The sequence below is a fragment of the Salvelinus alpinus genome, chromosome 20, assembly GCF_045679555.1.
Source record: "Salvelinus alpinus chromosome 20, SLU_Salpinus.1, whole genome shotgun sequence".
NCBI classification, from domain to species: Eukaryota; Metazoa; Chordata; class Actinopteri; order Salmoniformes; family Salmonidae; genus Salvelinus; species Salvelinus alpinus.
The window spans coordinates 23,528,944-23,544,365 of NC_092105.1; the positions used below are offsets into that span (position 1 = coordinate 23,528,944).

Consider the following 15,422-nt stretch of genomic DNA (forward strand, 5'->3'; position numbering starts at 1 on the left):
ATCAATATTGTACAAATCATTTTCTAGTCAAAAGTTGAGTAAAAAGCTTTCAATCAGACATTTTGAGATGAGGATTCAAATGATTTGTGTTAAGTTTTTTGGTGAGATCTATGGTGGTAGGAATAGTCACAAAAAATGTAGGTATCACGTTTGCAAGCGTCTTTGGCTTGTAAAAACGAAGACCCTTACTCTAAATATTTTATGGCTATCTATTTCGATTACATAACCTCCAACGAGGCACGCACCATCCTTAAACAGCCTGACAAGAGAGTCTGTCCATGAACTCATTGGCTAAGAGTACCGCTTAATCCCACAATGCAGCGCATGGCGCGTCATTGAAGAGGGACCATGATGGCGGCGGTCGGTTCACCAGAAGTGATTTCACAGCTGGAAAGCGCTGCCAAAGTTTTAATGGTGAGAAATATAATCTCATTTTTGTGTGTTTTTTGGTATGTGCTTTGTTCTGGGTTTTACTTAGAGTTATGAGACGGCGAGAGATTTAGCGGGCACAGTTATTTCTCTGAGAAAGGATCGCGATGCGTGGCGCAGTGATGTCTCCATCCCGCAAAAAATATAGGATAGCCATCATCCCCCAAAAGCCACTAGCGATGTGTGACAGTGTCTTGTGACTATTTTTTCCTAAAAACTTAACTAGTAGAATACACATGTTTACAGGGACCCACACACTTGTTTAGTTAGTTTGATACAATATGTAGTTGTATTTCTTCCACAATAGACAGTTCGGTGAGCATTCCCATTGCACGGCGTCGTTAGACACTGTTGATTCTCCATGTTCCATAGCTAGTAGTTACTGACTTTACCCTCGATTTGTGGCCAACGTGATGCATCAGTCAAGTAGGGCGCTGTCTCAACTCCCTGAATAAATTATAAAACCCAGTTTTAGTAAAATATAAAAGTCATATATTGGAAACAATTAGCTAACCAGGTGTTGGCTAAAAGTTCTTGGATCACACACTTGGTCAAGCACCATACTTGGGGGTGGGTATAATTTGTGGAACGTTCCAACAGGAATCTGTTCTAAAAACGTAAATAACAAGGGTGCCAACAAACAACGCATACAAAGTTGTATAGCAGCCGAATAAGATACTGGGTAGGGAGTGGGCTGTTTCATTAAGTTTTCACTCACCACGTTTATTCCGAAAAATGTATCTGGTAGCCTATGGACAAACATTAAGAATAAGCTACGTGGTGAGTTGATGCCTATTCGGCAGCTAGTTAGCTAACGTTAGGTGAATTGATGGTGCTACTTTGTATGCGTTGTTTGTTGGCAACATTGTACTTTGGTTTTTGGTACAGATTCCTGATGGAACGTTCCACAAATAATACTCACCCTCATGCTTGGTGACTGAAGTGCTCTGGGGAGCTCGTGCCCATTACCTTGATTCCCTCTCATTCGAAGAAATCATAACTATTTGGCCAAGTTAATTATATTCGATGCGTATTCATTTATTACTACTATTATAATCAGGCCTCACTAATAGTGTTTTGTTATGTTTCTGCTCTCCAGAAATAGGCTGATGTTTTATTAGACATGAGTTAATGACAAAGTGCATTGAAACTCCAGTCTTTTACCCTTATGCACCTTTACGGTGCGCTCGACTTTACCCTTATAACACCTTCCAGGTTAAAATTGAGTTTCTAAACAAATGTCAGCTCTAGTGTGTGTGTGTGTGTGGTAGGGGGAAGGGTTGGGCATGGGAAGGAGGGTTGGGGGAAGGAAGGCCCTGTCGTGCCTGTGGTCAGGACAGATAAAGGGTCTTTTTCTCCTGCTGGCTGCCGAGTCAGAGAGCTGCTTTTACTGCAATTAGGCTTTACCTGGAATGTGATTTTCCTGCAGAGCTGAATTATAGCCACACTCATTGGCTGACTGCTTGTGTATGCTTAGCTGTCCATCTGTGGGAATAATTTAAAGTGGTGTGTGTGAGACTTACTGTACGTAGTTTAGATGTGGTGTAATAATTGACTGTACACTAATGGTGTGTGTGTGTGTGTGTGTTTAGGCACCGCCGTCCATGGTCAATGCAGAACAGAGGCAGCATGCAGAGCACATATTTCTCTCCTTCAGGAAGTCTAAATCACCCTTCGCTGTCTGCAAGCACATCTTAGGTAAGAATCACTATACAAATGCTTCAAAACACTCAATGTTTGTTTGTGTGTTACTTAGTGTTTGTGTTATCTGCTGTATCTCCTGAGATTGGTTAGTAGTTTCACTGTTTTTTGTTTTGTGAACTCATTAACTTATGTTTGAGTGCTGTGTTTTCCCACAGATACATGTGATACTGTGTATGTGCTATGTGCATGTGTGTCCAGAGACCTGTAATTCTGTCTTTCTGTTGATTAATCTCTCCCTTCACGGCCTTCACAGAGACCTGTAATTCTGTCTGATTAATTTCTCTCCCTCCACAGAGACCTGTAATTCTGTCTCTGTGATTAATTTCTCTCCCTCCACAGAGACCTGTAATTCAGTCTCTGTGATTAATCTTTCCCTTCACAGAGACCTGTAATTCTGTCTCTGTGATTAATTTCTTTCCCTCCACAGAGACCTGTAATTCTGTCTGTCGCTGTGATTAATGTCTCTCCCTCCACAGAGACCTGTCATTCTGTCTGTCTCTGTGATTAATTTGTCTCTCCCCCCAGAGACCTGTAATTCAGTCTCTCTGTGATTAATTTGTCTCTCCCTACACAGAGACCAGTAAGGTAGACTATGTGCTGTTCCAGGCAGCCACAGCTGTGATGGAGGCGGTGGTACGGGAGTGGATCCTGCTGGAGAAGGCCAGCATCGAGTCGCTCCGAACATTCCTCCTCACCTACGTCTTACAGAGACCCAAGTAGGCGTGTGTGTGTGTGTAAGGGGGGGGGGGGGTGTATGAGTCAGTGTAGAGGCAGCATTCATTCGATTCTCAAGTATGTCGCAATCTCACCTCATGCAGTCTCTCCTCTCTCCCTCCCCCAGTCTGCAGAAGTATGTCCGGGAGCAGATCCTGCTGGCTGTAGCCGTCATAGTAAAGAGAGGTTCTCTGGACAAGTCCATCAACTGTAAAGGCATCTTCCACGAAGTCAGCCAGCTCATCAGCAGCGGCAACCCCACAGTGGTAAGAAACACAGGCCTGATTCGTGAACTCATCCCCGGCGCAAGCGAGACATGTATTCTTGACTCCACTATGATTATCAAAGTCCTGTCACGTAATATGTCAAACATAGAAAATATAATTTCCGGTATGGTGACCGTGAGGTAGTCAGTTGAAGGTGATCCGTTTGGCATTCCATTTCTTTACTAAAATATGCCTCTTAAATAGGAACGAACTCAACTCTAAAGTCAAGAAATAACTGAAATGTTATTTTGGTAACTGCATGTTATGGAAAATACTATATAGAGACAAACAGCGAAACAACACAACCATGGACCAAGTAGCTGACGACTCAACTAAAGTGAGTTTAGAGGCAATACTAACAGACATTTGCACTGCCAATGACAAAACTGTCTAAGCAGATTAAGAAAATATCCAATGTCAAAAAAATCTAAACTGTTATGACTGGACTGGGCAAACACGGAGGAGACGGAAATCAGGTTAACCCTGGAGAAAATCTCACAAGAAAATCTCCAGAAAACCGTGGCTGAACAAAAATACATCATCGTGAGGCTTACTGAAAGATTAAACGGGATGGAGGAATTCAGTCGCCGTTCAAATCTTAGTTTCGTAAATTTCCCAGAAAGCTGTGGAACAACCGGAACGGAAACATTCCTGGAAAAGGTAAAGCCACAACTACTGGGCCAGGAGAACTTCACATGGGCTCCCACAATTGAACAAGCACATCGAACAGGCGGGCCGAAAGGGGACACGAGCAGCAAACAAAGGGCCATCATCGCAAAGTTCCTTAAATATAGGAACAAAGAAAGTTCTACCACTGGCCTTCCAAGCCAAAACGTCAGGAGTCGGACCTTTGATGTATGAGGGCTATTGGATCAACGTCGACATGAGCGGAGACCTCTACATGAAGTGCAGAGAATTCAACCTTTGAAAGAAAAAGCAATGGGAAAAACGAATCACTTTCTTTCTGGTGTACCCCGCACAACTATGGGTCAAATGGAAGAAAATAAACATCACACTGAAATTAGCAAAAGAAGCTACCCGATTCCTGGATAACCTGGACAAGGAGAACGGTGGAAATGTCAATGAATGAACTCAAATCAAATTGTGTCACATGCGCCGAGTACAACAGGTGTAGTAGACCTTACAATGAAATGCTTACTTACAAGCCCTTAACCAACAATGCAGTTCAAGTATTTTTTTATATATATATTTTTACTATTTCTAAATAAAGTAACAAAATCAAAAAGTAACACAAGAAAATTACATAACAATAACGTGACTATATACAGGGGGTACCGAGTCAATGTGCGAGGGTACAGGTTAGTCGAGGTAATTTATAAAGTGACTATGCATAGATAATAAACAGTGAGTGGCAGCAATGTAAATAGTCCGGATGGCCTTTTGATTAGTTGTTCAGCAGTCTTATGGCTTGGGTGTAGAAGCTGTTAAGGAGCCTTTTTGTCCTAAACTTGGTGCTCCGGTACCGCTTGCCGTGTAGTAGCAGAGAGAACAGTCTATGACTTGGGTGACTGGAGTCTTTGGCAATTTTTTTAGGCCTTCCTCTGACACCGCCTAGTATATAGTTCCTGGATGTCAGGAAGTTTGGCCCCAGTGATGTGCTGGGCCGTACACATTACCCTCTGTAGCGCCCTGCGGTCAGATGCTGAGCAGTTGCCATACCAGGCGGTGATGCAACCGGTCAGGATGCTCTCAATGGTGCAGCTGTAGAACTTTCTGGGGACCCATGCCAAATCTTAAAATCAAATTTTATTGGTCACATACACATGATTAGCAGATGCTAATGCGAGTGTAGCGAAATGCCTGTGAGTGTAGTGAAATGTTTTCAGTCTCCTGAGGGGGAAAGGGGGTTGTCGTGCCCTCTTTACAACAGTCTTGGTGTGTTTGGACCATGGTAGTTCGTTAGTGATGTGGAGACCAAGGAACTTGAAACTCTCGACCCGCTCCACTTCAACCCCGTTGATGTTAATGGGGGCCTGTTCGGCCTGCCTTTTCCTGTAGTCCACGATCTGCTCCTTTGTCTTGCCAACATTGAGGGAGAGGTTGTTGTCCTGGCACCACACTGCCAGGTCTCTGACCTGCTCCCTATAGGCCGTCTCATCGTTGTCAGTGGTCAGGCCTACCACAGTTGTCGTCAGCAAACTTAATGATGGTGTTGGAGTCGTGCTTGGCCACAGCAGTCGTGGGCGAACAGACAGTTACGGAGGGGACTAAGCACACACCCCTGAGAGGCCCCAGTGTTGAGGATCAGTGTGGCAGATGTGTTGTTGCCTACCCTTACCACTGTATAGACTACAGGACAGCCTCCCAACAGACAATGTATGACAGATAGGGCACTGGACTATTGAACTGTTTAGGCGACTGAAATTAGGTGAATGATGGACTATTACACCCCACCACACCAAAACACAAAAAAATAAAGGCATGTGTTGTTAATGCCTTCACTCACGCACCTATTGAAAAGACAATCACAGCACCACTCAAGCGATCTGTCTAAATGAATAACACTTTAATGACTGTTGGCTATTGAGCCTAAATGACAACCCATTAATTGGTAGGCTATAGCCATAATCTATTTGTTTAAGTAATGAACTGACAAGTGAACAAGACTACATAATGATTTCTATGATCTGGACGATTCGTTTTTTATTTGCTCCCCAGCTAATAGGCTACAAAGACCTGAGTGGGTGGGAAGAATTTAAATGGCCCACATGTTAAAACATTTTTTTTAAAGGCGCTGAAATTGTAAACACAGTATTTTTATTTTTGTTGCTCTCTCCCTTTTTTAAAATGGATTTGACTTTTGCCGCATGATAACAGGGAAATGTATATATTAATTGAAAAATGTGTTATTAATGTGGGCAACATGATATCTTGTGTTGATTATATTTGTATTTTCCCATAGAAAGTACAATGAATAATGGTAATGAATTAGTTAAAGTGGAACTGACAGCGTTTTAACTACTTTGCAGATATGAAACAGACAATCATAATATCATTTTTTTTTTTTATCCCACTTTATGCTACAAAAACAACTTTAGAAGAGGTTTTAAAAATAGGTTTTATTTGAGTCAACATTCCATGACGTACACTAAGGCATTGTTGGCAGAACAGATGGATACAGTTCAATGCATGATTTAATACAATTCACCATTACATTTCTTAGCAGTTCGAAAAAATATTGATTTCAGGTTGTAAATCACAGCTGGTCGTTTACATTGTTAACTGCCTCCACCCTTTCGGGATGCAATGTTTCATTTCCAATGACTCAATATTTTGAACAAAAACGGACGACTGTAACTAAGGCTGGGAATGTCTATACAATCAAGCTAGCAAGGGCAATGATCACAAGTCAGTCATAACGAGGCTAATAGGCTAGGGCACATGTGTCAAGGCCCATGGGCCGAATAGGACACACAAGCGAGTATAAATGAGTCAACAGTTGAGTGAGTCATCACCTTTATGAAATTACCGCCTGCGCTCGCATCGGTGAATTCAACTTCAATTGCGTTGCTTTTGTGTGTCCTGTTTACAGCGAGCAGGCGAGCAGCGGAGGGAACGTGTACAGACACATTCCACATTCCTAGCTAGGCTACTAAAATGTTGCAGTCTAGCTTCGGTTTGCAAAGCTTGACAATGACTAACCCCCCCAAAAAAATCCTGCAACAAAACACCATGCAAAGGAGAAACACGTAGACCTATTACAGCAACATTTGAACAGTAGCCTAGGCTGGCTACTCAACTACAATACATTTTAAGTGCATCATACAGCAATGCTGCATTCAACCGCACCGGTGATCCATGCAGTGCAAACAAATGAAAACCGTTGAAATGTAAAATCAACTTATAGCTCCGTTTTGTTGTTTGGAGTTATTAAATACTTTTTGATGAGGGTAGCAGCATATTATGCACATATGCAAGCATAGCAGCAAAGACTGGATAAGTATTATTTATGTTTTAATATGTTAAAATGTTATACAGCATTTACTAGTGGACATTTATAAAGGGACACATTTTTTCTAATAATAATGGCCAGTTTGGGTCCCAGTTATGCTTAAAAAAAAATGTATAAACAAATAGGCTATGCCTGGCCGGCAAATGTGTTGTGTTTTTTCAATATGGCCCGTGCGCTGATTGTTTGACACCTCTGGGCTAGCGTATCTCTATATGTAGCTAGCTATTTATTTACCAAGCTAAAAACACGGAGCCTAACTTTAGCTAGCTAGCAGCCGGGAGGATGTCATGTCATTGAAGGAGTGGGATAAATGTAAATCCGGGACACTCAAATTAGTATGATATGTTACGTTTGGTAAGGTTACATAAGACAGATGGTTACCTAAGGCTAAAACAAAAGTAGAGTGGATGGGTGGGCATATAACGCGAACGTTTAGCAACCCAAAGGTTGAGAGTTTGAATCTCATCACAGACTTGAGCATTTTAGCTAATTAGCAACTTTTCAATTATTGGCTACTTTTTAGCTAGTTTGCAACTACTTAGCATGTTAGCTAACTCTTCCCCTAACCTTAACCCAAACCGCTAACCCCTAGCCTAGCTAAGGTTAGCAAATTCGTAACATATTGAACCCTTTGCAAATTCCTAACGTATAATACGAATTGTAATTCGTAACATCATACGAAATGGGTGATGGACATCCACAAATGAATACATATCATAACATATCATACTAAATGTAGTGTCCTGGATGTATGTACAGAATAATACAAAATGCTGAGAGGCGGTTGGAGTGACACATTTTCCCCCCCATATCATTTTTCGTGGCTACAGCTAGAAATACAGGTGTCATTTGTTTGCTAGCAAGAAATATGAATCGCTTTGCTTTCTAGCTAACTATGCTGAACTTGAATGACTTATCAACAGTTATCATATTTCTTTTAGTTGTCAATCCAATGTATTTGGCATCGATCAAATGGGTGGGCAGGCAAGTTCCCATTCAGTTGTCAAAACTTGGGTTGGGACAAGCATGCATTGGCAGACAAACTGCATAAGGATGAGCAGGTTACTATTCCCCATTGTTTATCAGTACAATTTTGAAGGCCAACTAGCTGAAAAAGTTTGAGAGTGTTTAGAGTTCCCTCATTAGATTTTTAGCTCATCTTGCTCTGCCTAATATAGGTTGTTGATCTTGTTGATGTGCATAGGCAGCTGAGGGAGGGATAGCAACTTTTCATGGTTGTTTGATCAATATGACTGAAGTTCCCAAATGTAAGAGGACTCTTTTGGCATTTACATATTTGCAGGAATCCATTCAGGTGTATTTTGTGTTCGAATTATCTACATTTGCGCTGTTGCTACTGCCTGTAAACACTGTCCAGGTCATAGTGAATGATGGCAGGCCCATGTGGCAAAAAGCCTATATACAAATATAACTTTTTTGCCTATATTATTTGTATGTATGCAAGTAGGCCTATATACAAATATATTAATTGTGTGTATATAGGCCTACTGTGGCTCTGATTGGCTATGCCGCAACGGTCTGCGTAGACTCCAGTCCTGGACAAGACAGATGTTTTATTTACTGCAGTGTCTTAATTGTCCAAACGCAAGGCTGGTTTCCCACTCTATATTATTATAGAATTTTCACAAATGCCTTACTATACGTAATTCCCAAACATTCTATGAATTTATGAAAATGTGAAAATGACCATACCTAAGTGTTCGCTTGTCAGAAAATGTTTTTAAAAAGGTGTCATTCTTCCTGGGGGTGTATATGAACAGATTTTAATACGATTTAATGTTGCTAAATCGCTGTCAGTTCCACTTTTAAATGAATGTTGAAAAAACATGGGCAATTGCCGAGTTTATAAACGAGACAGTTTATATGCGCGAAGCCCACAATTATGCACCTTTCAATTATTATTTCCAGCTCTTTGTTGAACATTTACAGTATGCATACCCATTGACTTATTCCTATTTTGTTGTTATAGCCTGAATTCAAATGGATTAAAAGAAAAATAATTCTCACTCATATACACGCAATACCTTATAATGACAAAGTAAAAACATGTTTTTAGAAATGTTGGCTAATTTATTGAAAATTTAAATGCAGAAATATCTATTTTACATAAGTATTCACACCCCTGAGCTGTGAGTCTTTCTGGGTAAGTCTCTAAGAGCTTTCCACACTTGGATTGTACAACATTTGCCCATATTTCTTTAAAAAAAATGTCAAGCTCAGTGAAATTGATTGTTGATAATTTCTAGACAAGCTTTTTCAGGTCTTGCCATAGCTTTTCAAGTAGATTTAAGTAAACATTTGAACTTGGCCACTCAGGAACGTTCACTGTCTTTTTGGTAAGCAATTCCAGCGTAGATTAGGCCTTGTGTTTTAGGATATTGTCCTGCTAAAAGGTGAATTTGTCTCCCAGTGCTTGTTGGAAAGTAGACTGAACCAGGTTTTCCTCAAGGATTTTGCCTGTACTTATCTCTATTCTGCTTATTATTATCCTAAAAAACTTAAAATATGAAGAGTGATACTCAGTGATGTGTTGGATTTGCCCCAAACATTACACTTTGTATTCAGGACATGAAGTTAATTTCTTTGCCACATTTTTTTGGTGAAGTTTTACTTTAGTACCTTATTGCAAACAGGATGTTGTGGAATATTTTTTATTCTGTACATGCTTCCTTTTTTTCACTCTGTCATTTTGGTTAGTATTGTGGAGTAAGTACAATGTTGATCCATCCTCAGTTTTCTCCTACCACAGCCATTAAACTCTGTAACTGTTTAAAAGTCACCTTTGGCCTCATGGTGAAATCCCTGAGCGGTTTCCTTCCTCTCCGGCAACTGAGTTAAGGAAGATGCCTATTTTTGTAGTGATTGTGTTTATTGATATACCATCCAAAGTGTAATTTATAACTTGCTCAAAGGAATATTCAATGCCTCCTTTTTGTATTTTTACCCATCTACCAATAGCTGCCCTCTGCGAGGCATTGGGAAACCTCCCTGGTCTTTGTGGTTGAATCTGTGTTTGAAATTCACTGCTCGGCTGAGGGACCTTACAATTATCTGTATGTGTGGGGTACAGAGAAGAGGTAGTCATTAAAAAAAAATGAAACACTTATTGCACACAGTGAGCCCATGCTACTTATTTTGTTGACTTGTTAAGCGCATTTTTACACCTGAATCTATTTATTCTTGCCATAACAAAGGGGTTGACTACTTATTGACTCAAGACAGTTCAGCTGTACATTTTTTATTAATTTACTTTGACATTGTGTGTGTGTAGGCCAGTGACAAAAACATTTAAATGTAATCCATTTTAAATTCCGGTTTAAATACTTATGTAAATGTGATCAGTTTAAATAAAATGTGCAACAAAAAAAGTGCAGCTATTTTTTGATTTGTCATATGGGGTTGAGTGTAGATTGATGAGGGGGGGAAAAACAATTTAATCAATTTTTGAATACAGCTGTAATGTAACAAAATGTGGAAAAAGTCAAGGGATGTGAATACTTTTTGAAGACACTGTACACTGACAGCCCAACACACAGTACATACTCCCACACATAACATGCACACACACTAATGCCACACACACCACATATGCTGCTACTGGTCACTTTACCCCTACCTATATAGTGTGTTTGGAAAGTATTCAGACCCCTTGACTTTTCCACATTTTGTTACATGACAGCTTATTCTAAAATTAATTAAAGTGTTTTTTCCCCCTCAATCTCCACTCAACCCTATTATGACAAATCAAAAAGTTTTTAATAATTCTTTTTGCACATTTTATTAAAACTGATCACATTTACGTAAGTATTCAGACCCTTTCCTCAATACTTTGTTGAAGCACCTTTAGCAGCGATTACAGCCTTGGGTCTTCTTGGGTATGACACTACAAGCTTGGCACACCTGTATTTGGGGAGTTTCTCCCATTCTCTGCAGATCCTCTCAAGCTCTGTCAGGTTGGATGGGGAGCGTCACTGCACAGCTATTTTCAGGTCTCTCCAGAGATGTTCAGTTGGGTTCAATACTGGGCTCTGGCTGGGCCACTCAAGGACGTTCAGAGACTTCTCTCGAAGCCACTCCTGCGTTGTCTTGGCTGTGTGCTTAGGGTTGTTGTCCTGTTGGAAGTTTAACCTTTGTCCCAGGCTGAGGCCCTGAGCGCTCTGGAGCAGATTTTAATCAAGGATCTCTCTGTACTTTGCTCTGTTCATCTTTCCCTCGATCTTGACTAGTGTCTGCCACTGAAAAACATCCCCACAGCATGGTGCTGCCACCACCATGCTTCACCGTCGGGATGGTGCCAGGTTTCCCCCATACGTGACGCTTGGAATTCAGGCCAAAGAGTTCTATCTTGGTTTCATCCGATCAGACAATCTTGTTTCTCATGGTCTGAGAGTGCTTTAGGTGCCTTTTGGAAAACTCCAAGCGGGCTGTCATGTGCCTTTTACTGAGGAGTGGCTTCTGTCTCACCACTGTACCATAAAGGCCTGATTGGTGAAGTGCTGCAGCGATGGTTGTTCTTCTGGAAGGTTCTCCCATCTCCACAGAGGAACTCCGGAGCCCTTTCAATAATTTCACTTCAAATAAAGGTTTGATTTTTGTGAATATTTTGAATGAAAGACCTAGAGTATAAACAGCAAAGAGATTTTTTTCACAGCCTGTTTTGCTCATATTTACCAAAGGTGCCAATATTAGTGGAGGGCACTAAACACTTTTTTTTAAAGATCCATCTCAATATCACGTGTTGTGGATAATACATAAGAAATTAATACATTAAATGGATACTTAGGGATTTTGGCAATGCTAGCAGATACCCATAGATTTCCAGTCATTGCGTTAACGCTAGTTAGCATTGGCTCTCGAAAATACACATGTGACACAGAGACATAAAAATGGTATCCATGAGTTCATCTGACTCTGGGGAAGTAGATAAAGGGCCACATTGGCATCCAAATATAATATCATACTCCTATTACTCTCATGTCCACAACTAATTTTCAAGAATTTACTTTTGTATTGTAACTGTTTATTTTAATTGACCGTGTTTCTGCATGTAAATGCCTTCCTAGAATAATTACAGACGACAGCCTATTGTACATTTAAGCTCAAACTTCCTTTGACAATAACAAAGACATGGCGATTCAACACAATGTTACTTGGGACGCTGAAACTGTAAGCTAAGAACACTGACTGAACACCTCCCTCTGCAACTGTATCCTGGACTTCCTGACGGGCTGCCCCCAAGTGGTGAGAGTAGGCAACAACAAATCCGCATCACTGACCCTAAACACGGGGGCCCCTCGGGTGCGTGCTTAGTCCCTTCCTGTACTCCCTGTTCACCCACGACTGTGTGGTAGCACACAACTCCATCACCATCAAGTTTTCCAAAGACATGACGGTGGTAGGCTTGATCACAGACGAAGATGAGACGGCCTATAGGGAGCAGGTCAGAGACCTGGCAGTGTGGTGCCAGGACAACAACCTCTCCCTCAACATCAGCCAGACAAAGTATCTGATCGTGGACTACAGGAAATGGTGGGCCGAGCATGCCCTCATTCACATCAACGGGGCTGTAGAGGAGAGGGTTGAGAGCTTCAAGTTCCTCTGTGTCCACATCACCAAGGACCTATCATGTTCCAAACATACCAGCACAGTTGAAGGGGGCACAACAATGCCTCATCCCCCTCAGGAGGCTGAAAAGATTTGGCATGGGCCCACAGATCCTCAAAAAGTGATACAGCTACATCATTGAGAGCATCTTGACTGGCTGCATCACCGCATGCTATGGTAACTGCTTGGCATCCGACCGTAAGGCATTACAGAAGGTAGTGCATACAGGTCGAGCTCCCTGCCGTCCAGGACCTCTATACCAGGCGACGTCAGCGGAAGGCCCTAAATATTGTCAAAGACTCCAGCCATCAAAATCTCCGGCTGTTTTTCTCTACCACACGGCAAGTGGTACCGGAGCGTGAAGTCTGGGGACCAAATGGCTCCTGAACAGCTTCCGCACCCAAGCCATAAGACTGCTGAACAGTTAATTAATTGGCAGCCCTGACTATTTGCATTGACACGCTTTTTATTTGCAATGGCTCTATGCACACTCACTGGACTCTACCTACAGTTGAAGTCGGAAGTTTACATACACCTTAGCCAAATACAGTGGGGAGAACAAGTATTTGATACACTGCCGATTTTGCAGGTTTTCCTACTTACAAAGCATGTAGAGGTCTGTCATTTTTATCATAGGTACACTTCAACTGTGAGAGACGGAATCTAAAACAAAAATCCAGAAAATCACATTGTATGATTTTTAAATAATTAATTTGCATTTTATTGCATGACATAAGTATTTGATCACCTACCAACCAGTAAGAATTCCGGCTCTCACAGACCTGTTAGTTTTTCTTTAAGAAGCCCTCCTGTTCTCCACTCATTACCTGTATTAACTGCACCTGTTTGAACTCGTTACCTGTATAAAAGACACCTGTCCACACACTCAATCAAACAGATTCCAACCTCTCCACAATGGCCAAGACCAGAGAGCTGTGTAAGGACATCAGGGATAAAATTGTAGACCTGCACAAGGCTGGGATGGGCTACAGGACAATAGGCAAGCAGCTTGGTGAGAAGGAAACAACTGTTGGCGCAATTATTAGAAAATGGAAGAAGTTCAAGATGACGGTCAATCACCCTCGGTCTGGGGCTCCATGCAAGATTTCACCTCGTGGGGCATCAATGATCATGAGGAAGGTGAGGGATCAGCCCAGAACTACACGGCAGGACCTGGTCAATGACCTGAAGAGAGCTGGGACCACAGTCTCAAAGAAAACCATTAGTAACACACTACGCCGTCATGGATTAAAATCCTGTAGCGCACGCAAGGTCCCCCTGCTTAAGCCAGTGCATGTCCAGGCCCGTCTGAAGTTTGCCAATGACCATCTGGATGATCCAGAGGAGGAATGGGAGAAGGTCATGTGGTCTGATGAGACAAAAATATAGCTTTTTGGTCTAACTCCACTCGCCGTGTTTGGAGGAAGAAGAAGGATGAGTACAACCCCAAGAATACCATCCCAACCGTGAAGCATGGAGGTGGAAACATCATTCTTTGGGGATGCTTTTCTGCAAAGGGGACAGGACGACTGCACCGTATTGAGGGGAGGATGGATGGGGCCATGTATCGCGAGATCTTGGCCAACAACCTCCTTCCCTCAGTAAGAGCATTGAAGATGGGTCGTGGCTGGGTCTTCCAGCATGACAACGACACGAAGCACACAGCCATGGCAACTAAGGAGTGGCTCCGTAAGAAGCATCTCAAGGTCCTGGAGTGGCCTAGCCAGTCTCCAGACCTGAACCCAATAGAAAATCTTTGGAGGGAGCTGAAAGTCCGTATTGCCCAGCGACAGCCCCGAAACCTGAAGGATCTGGAGAAGATCTGTAGGGAGGAGTGGGCCAAAATCCCTGCTGCAGTGTGTGCAAACCTAGTCAAGAACTACAGGAAACGTATGATCTCTGTAATTGCAAACAAAGGTTTCTGTACCAAATATTAAGTTCTGCTTTTCTGATGTATCAAATACTTATGTCATGCAATAAAATGCAAATTAATTACTTAAAAATCATACAATGTGATTTTCTGGATTTTTGTTTTAGATTCCGTCTCTCACAGTTGAGGTGTACCTATGATAAAAATTACAGACCTCTACATGCTTTGTAAGTAGGAAAACCTGCAAAATCGGCAGTGTATCAAATACTTGTTCTCCCCACTGTACATTTAAACTCAGTTTTCACTATTCCTGACATTTAATCCCAGTAAAAATTCCCTGTCTTAGGTCAGTTAGGATCACCACTTTATTTTAAGAATGTGAAATGTCAGAATAATAGTGGAGAGAATGATTTATTTTAGCTTTTAGTTCTTTCATCACATTCCCAGTGGGTCAGAAGTTTACATACACTCAATTAGTATTTGGTAGCATTGCCTTTAAATTGTTTAACTTGGGTCAAACGTTTCGGGTAGCCTTCCACAAGCTTCCCACAATAAGTTGGGTGAATTTTGGCCCATTCCTCCTGCGAGTCAGGTTTGTAGGCCTCCTTGCTCGCACACGCTTTTTCAGTTCTGCCCACAATTTTGGCCACTCCAATACCTTGACTTTGTTGTCCTTAAGCCATTTTGCCACAACTTTGGAAGTATGTTTGGGGTCATTGTCCATTTGGAAGACCCATTTGCGTCTAAGCTTTAACTTCTTGACTGATGTCTTGAGATGTTGCTTCAATATATCCATATCATTTTCCTCCTCATGATGCCATCTATTTTGTGAAGTGCACCA

General features: G+C 41.7%; 1 protein-coding gene across 1 annotated transcript in view; it reads left to right on the forward strand.

Moving 5' to 3' along the window:
- The first annotated feature begins 332 nt into the window (after window positions 1-332).
- Window positions 333-15,422, forward strand: part of LOC139546515 (exportin-4-like) — a 40,793-nt gene continuing 25,703 nt past the window's right edge. Inside the window, exons 1-4 of the mRNA XM_071354981.1 lie at window positions 333-414; window positions 2,022-2,127; window positions 2,708-2,849; window positions 2,975-3,113. Of these exons, the coding sequence (XP_071211082.1) occupies window positions 349-414; window positions 2,022-2,127; window positions 2,708-2,849; window positions 2,975-3,113 (453 nt within the window). The 5' untranslated portion in view covers window positions 333-348. The remainder of the gene's footprint in view (window positions 415-2,021; window positions 2,128-2,707; window positions 2,850-2,974; window positions 3,114-15,422) is intronic.